The sequence below is a fragment of the Physcomitrium patens genome, chromosome 14 (genome assembly GCF_059467195.1).
Source record: "Physcomitrium patens ecotype Gransden chromosome 14, ASM5946719v1, whole genome shotgun sequence".
NCBI classification, from domain to species: domain Eukaryota; kingdom Viridiplantae; phylum Streptophyta; class Bryopsida; order Funariales; family Funariaceae; genus Physcomitrium; species Physcomitrium patens.
Window position 1 is genome coordinate 12,050,755 of NC_143423.1, and position 6,506 is coordinate 12,057,260.

The 6,506-nt window shown below is 39.5% G+C and overlaps 1 protein-coding gene across 1 annotated transcript; it reads left to right on the plus strand.

Moving 5' to 3' along the window:
- The first annotated feature begins 1,367 nt into the window (after positions 1-1,367).
- LOC112290962 (uncharacterized) lies at positions 1,368-5,640 on the plus strand. The gene is made up of 6 exons (XM_024537851.3): positions 1,368-1,777; positions 2,650-3,001; positions 3,426-3,642; positions 3,801-4,338; positions 4,691-4,789; positions 5,263-5,640. The coding sequence occupies exons 1-6, from the start codon at positions 1,687-1,689 to the stop codon at positions 5,517-5,519; spliced, it is 1,554 nt and encodes a 517-aa protein (XP_024393619.1). The 5' UTR covers positions 1,368-1,686; the 3' UTR covers positions 5,520-5,640.
- The last annotated feature ends 866 nt before the right edge of the window (positions 5,641-6,506 follow it).

Consider the following 6,506-nt stretch of genomic DNA (forward strand, 5'->3'; position numbering starts at 1 on the left):
CTAATTCCAGTTGCTCAATTTTATCTTCCATGTTCTATTTTGTTTAGTTTTATTTAGTTTTCTTCTAATTTAATTTGTCCTACCTTATGATGAGATTTTATGTTGCTATGGATTAGAAGGATCTTAGACACTTGAGATAGATTAGTTCTATTTCAACTAGGAAAGACAAAGTTAGAATGAAGAAGATGAAAAATGAAGAAGGTTGGAGTGAAGAAGGCTAGGAATGAAGAATGTTGGAGTGAAGAAAGTTGGAAATGAAGAAGGCTAAGAATGACAAGATTGGAATGAAGAAGGCTAAAAATGACAAGATTAGGATGAAGAAGGTTAGAAATAACAATCTTAAAATGAAAAAGGTTGAAAATAATAATTTTGGAATGAAAAAGATTTGAATAAAGAAGATTAGAAATAACAATCTTCGAATGAAGAAGATTGAGAATGAAAAGGTTTAAATAAAGAAGGTTGGAAATCACAAGGTTGGAATGAAGAAGGTTGGAAATCACAAGGTTGAAATGAAGAAGGTTGAGAATGACAAGGTTGAATTGAAGAAGGTTGGGAATGATAAGATTGGATTAGAGAAGGTTGAAAATGACAAGATTGAAATAAAGAAGGTTAAGAATGACAAGGTTGAAATGAAGAAGGTTGGAAATGACAAGATTCGATTAAAGAAGGTTGAGAATGACAAGGTTGGAATAAAGAAGGTTGGAAATGATAAGGTTGAAATAAAGAAGGCTAGAAATAATAAGATTGGAATGAAGAAGACTGAGAATGATAAGGTGGGAATAGAGAAGGCTGGAAAAAATAAGGTTGAAATGAAGAAGGTTGGAATGAAGAAGGTTGAAAATGACAAGGTTGAAATAAAGAAGGCTAGGAATAACAAGATTGGAATGAAGAAGACTGAGAATGATAAGGTGGGAATGAAGAAGGCTAGGAAAAATAAGGTGGAAATGAAGAAGACCTGAAATGACAAGGTTGGGATAAAGAAGATTGGAAATGGAAGGAGCGAGGGTTGAAAACAAAGGAGGTGGAAATGAGGGCCAAGCTTCTAACAATGGTTTTTGGAGATGATCCATTTTTATAATGATGGTTACAATAAGGTGGATAAATTTAGTAAACGGGTGGATCATTTTAACATTTTCCTATATGTATACAAATTTGATAATTTTGATATTCATCCACACACATCCAGTTTTAGTACATGCTGAGCTCCCCCCCCCCTCCCCCCGCAATAGTGACGTCGGTCTTGGCGGTTGACTGTGTACTCTATAGCACTTGGGGTACCCCTATCGCGGGGTAAAGGAAGTATCGTTCTCTTGAACCGTCGTTGGTGGTACCCCACCGTGCACACCATGAGCTTCCGCCCACTATTTCTTCACTGGTTATAGCTCGTGATACTTTGGCTGGACTCATTGCCTTGTTTGAAGGTCTTCTAAGGAAATCGTTACGTAACGGACTACGTTGACGAAATGAGCCCAAATCAACGAAATTGGATAGGACTTCTGTGTCTAGGCCAATTCTAAAACCGACTTGCCGACTTGCTTCATTGTTCGGGTTTTTACGGACCCAACAGCTTAGACAGGGTTGCATTAGTTGTTCCGCTAGAGATCTGGATCGCCCACAGACTCTCCCTCACGCTGGTCTTGATGTATGCGGAGTTCATCTTCTTGACAAGTTTCGCAGACCAGGAAGATGATGCTTCAGAGGAGCTGCGGGATGCGGTTTGTGACGGGGACTACCCACAACAGAAGTTTCCAGCTGACCTATCACGATTCTAAGAGTGGTAGGTGCATGTCTTCGCTAGTTTGAGTCCATGACTTTGCTTACCTCTACAACTTTCGGTTGGTCGGACTGAGTGTATACGCTTTGCTCGCTTCCCCTCCTAGAGATTGAAGTTTTGGGTGTTGCAGCTGGGGTAGGCCTTTAAGTTAAGGGATGTTTGAGTGGTCGTTAGTATTGTTTTGTCAAACCAATCGAAGATATGTCGATTTCAGCTTGAAGGGTGACTGCCATGTCGGAAATCCGCATCAATCGATCTGTTGATGCACAGCAATGTCAATATACGTAGTACGGAATCTTTGAGCAATGGACCGGATTTGACAGGAGATTCAGGTTTCTTTCTCTATGAGATAAAGTTTTCAAGAGTATCATTGCAGTGACAGGATTGGCGCACTTTCCTACATGGAATTGCTTGCTACAATCTGAGAGATCACTGTGTCCCAACTTTTTGCTCCAGAACTGTCGTTTCCCCCGCTTTTTCCTTTCCACCTTGACGAGTTTACCACCCAACCACTCTCTCAATAGTAAAGAAAGTGTAAACAGTAATTGAGTAGAACTTCTTTATTCCCTTGGTGGTTCTTGGAACTATACCTTTCCGAAGGTTTTATGGGCAAGCATAATTGTAATACGGACTTTGGAGTTTTTGAATGTGTGTTTTTGGATGAAGATTCCATGTATGTGCTAGTGTCTTTGTGATTATGAAGTATAACTGTATTAAGCGCTCATTTGAGTAAGTGTCGGTTTGTGTTCCCGCTAAAAAGATTTTCGCACAAGCTCCCTGAAAGTTGTCAATGCACATCCGCGGAAAAACTGCAGAATACTAGCGTGTTCTTCAGTGCCCTAATTTGAATTTCACGCTGGTGAGAATCTGTGCAGGACTTGGAACAGTGCTGCATTCATCAAGTAAGTCATGGCGGAAAAATGTTCCTCGCGTTCAATGTTCAATACCCCATCCAACAAAGATAGCAACGAAGACTCAAACGAACACCAAGACAGTGTTGCCTGAAGATCAGATGCCCAGGCAGTGGTATAACATCATTCCAGATTTGCCGATCCCACCTCCACCACCATTGCATCCTGGCACGCTCCAACCCCTTCAGCCCTATGATCTGGCACCTCTCTTTCCAATGGCCCTCGTTCAGCAAGAAGCAACAATGGATCGATTTGTTGACATACCCGATGAGGTTCTTCAAGTGTACAAGCTCTGGCGCCCGAGCCCTCTGTACAGGTGCGATAATGATGAATACATAGTTACGTGGTTGAAGAATATTGCACTTCGGATCATGTCACAGCGAACCTACCTCGTAGGTTTGTCACTTCATTAATGTGTGCATTTTTCTTAGTTTCACCAGAAACAGTTCTCTACTGAGCGAAATCCGACTCTAGGGCAGCTTATTTGATTATCCTGGCTATCCAATTACTTAGCAACCTCCGCAAACCATGTACCACAGATTTGGAAATGTGTCTAACTCTAGAGTTCATCCAGACAAATCATCCCTTCAAGTGGTGAGACAACCTCATTTCTAATTTGTGCCACCTAAGAGTTGCTAGATTTGACAGTGATTTTGGACGATGCTCTGCCAGAAAATATGGCAAGCATTAATATGTGGAATTACTCATCAACCGTATAATGGATATTGTGATGAGGACAGGGCTTGGAGACTTGAAAAATTATTGGATACACCAGCACGGATCTACTACAAGTACGAAGGTGTCAGTCCAGCAGGCTCTCACAAGCCTAACACAGCAATCCCTCAGGCATGGTACAATGCTCAAGAAGGCGTAAAGCGACTCACAACTGAAACGGGAGCGGGGCAATGGGGTTGTGCTCTTGCATTTGCTTGCACGCTGTTTGATCTCGAATGCGAGGTAAACTTTATTTTATTATACTTTATTTACTTCTACTTTTTATTATATTCTCCTGTAACTTCTTCTCTTGACCTGGTATATCTCCACGTCGTTAGCAGGAGAGACTTTCAAAACTTAACTACCCTGTCATTCATGTTCCTGCCATATGGCATGTGTAGGTGTGGCAAGTGCGAGCATCATACGATCAAAAGCCATACCGCAAGTCCATGATGGAAACTTGGGGAGCTACTGTTCATCCTTCACCATCCCCTCTCACTAAAGTAGGGCAAGCAATATTGGATAAAGATCCTACAACCCCTGGCAGCCTGGGCATTGCCATTTCTGAGGCAGTAGAGGCAGCTCTGGCTCGGGATGACACCCGATATGCTCTTGGCAGCGTCCTCAATCATGTCTTGTTGCACCAAACCATCATAGGCGAGGAGTGTCTACGGCAGCTAGATATTCTAGGTGAGACACCAGACTTGTTGGTGGGTTGCACTGGTGGAGGATCAAACTTCGCAGGGCTTTCCTTCCCATTTATCCGTGAGAAGTTGGCTGGAAAAATGAATCCTATCATCAGAGCCGTGGAGCCTGCAGCATGTCCCTCGCTCACGAGAGGTGTCTACGCCTACGATTTTGGGGACACATCTGGGCTCACTCCGTTGATGAAGATGCACACTCTTGGCCATGACTTTATTCCTGACCCCATCCACGCAGGTTCTAAAATTCTCTTTGCCCACTCTTCAAACTCTTGTTGACATTTGTGTTTCTGTTGAGTGCATGCTGCGACTTGCTGCAAATCGTATGTTAGTTGACATGGAAATCGGCTTGGAGCGGATGAGCACTGAGTTGATGGCTAAATCACCTTACTGTGTTAAGGTTCCTTTCTTGGTTTCTTTGTATGCATGGTGTACATACCTTCTCATGGGAATCCAGGGCTTTCTTTGAAAGTAGAAGCTTCAAGAGATGGTTCTGGGTTTTTCTTTCTGGGTTATTCTTTGAAAGGAACATCTAGTGCAGAAGTGTAAATTTTAGTTTGAGATTATGTTCCATGTCATCCTGGTTGCAGGTGGTCTTCGATATCATGGGATGGCACCACTAGTATCACATGTTTATGAACTTGGTCTTATGGAGGCTATTGCAATCCCTCAAGTTGAGTGTTTTGAAGGTAAGTGACTACTTTATCGCTGCATATATACCTGCTGTTCAAACTCGCAACCTTCCTACAAGCCCTGCTTTTTCTTGAGCAGGTTGCATCCAAGTCATGATGTCAATGCCGAGAAATTGTTTTTGAAGTGGCGGTTACGTGTTGGATAACAGGTCCAGTTACAAGTCGTAGTCCATCAAACTTTTTTCTACCATCATCCTTATTTACAGTCGTTGTGTTTCCCTTAGCTCTTCTTTTGTTTGTTAACGAATTGATGTTGGATAGGCCTTAATGAAATTATGCCAGGTAATTTGATCCAAAAATGTAATCATGAAACAATAGTTATGACGTAAGATGAATATTCCACAACTTCACTCTAGAATCGAATTGTCTGATACAACCCAGAGCATCACCTGCAATTTTTTCACATGCTGTGTAAGATATAAGTTTCTTCTTTCCGCTGACTTGAAGAACTTGGGGTGTTGCTTGCTCAGCTGCATTAAAATTTGCTCGCACTGAGGGGATTATTCCTGCACCTGAGCCCACGCATGCCATTGCGGCTACCATTCGAGAAGCATTAGCATGCAAGGAAAGCGGGGAGGCTAAGGTCATAGTCACAGCACTCTGCGGTCACGGTCATTTCGACCTGGCTTCGTATGATACATTCCTTGCAGGAGGAATGGTTGATCTACAGTACCCAACTGACAAAATTAGAGAATCCATACCCAAGTTGCCAAAGTCTTCTCTTTAGGAGCCAGTTTGGAACATAGACAGTATGTTAGTGCGCTTCTTCAAAGGATAAAAAGTGAATTTACAATAGAAAATCTGTTGTCTTAAATGCAAAATTTAACTACTTTTTGCGGAGCACTCAACAACCTTGTAACGTTTTTCATGAATGATGTAGCTGCCTGTAAACTTTTACTTTTGATACTTCCAAGTATACAAACACAAGTTAAAGAAACATGCAAAAAAAGATTACATCTAAGAACTCTTAAAAATTGGAGGAAAAGAAGAGGTCACAACACTTTAATGTTTTGGTTGGCTAAAATCAAAAAGTGTTCTTTAATTGGTTTTATATGTAAGAAAATCAGCTCAAAAGTTTTGAGTGGAAATAAATAGGTGGAATGAAATTTGTTTTTACATGGTATAAATAATGTTATTCTTTGATGTTCGTAATCAATTTATCTCAAAGAGGGATTTTGACAAAAATTTAAGAGATTGTGTTTTTAAAAACTAAAAATAACTATTATATGCAAAATAATAAAATTTAATGTCTTTATAATTTTTAGAATTGTGATATAAGTTGAATTGTTTACTTTAAAAAAAATAATAAAAATAAAATAAAAATCTACTTTATATCTCTTTTTTATTTAAAACTGTTTTTAAAGACCAAGAGTAGTAGAAGAGTACTTGTTTTTATTATGTAGAGGACCTTTAAAATCCTTTCATATTATTTTTTTCATAGTGGATTTTTAGATATAAAGAGCCTTTTAAATTAAGATCATTTTTTTGTAAAACATGATAAATATTTATACATAATTTATTTTTTAAAAAAATACTTTAAAAATATTTTAAATATATAGCATCAAAATAAAAAAAAAATAGATGATAAAAAGACCTTTAGAGAATGAAGAAACTAATGAGACAATGCTAATCTAAAATTCATCAAATAATACAATTTGTTAGTAAGATAGAAAAAAATAGACATGATCTTTAGAAATGCCCATGATGACAGTAT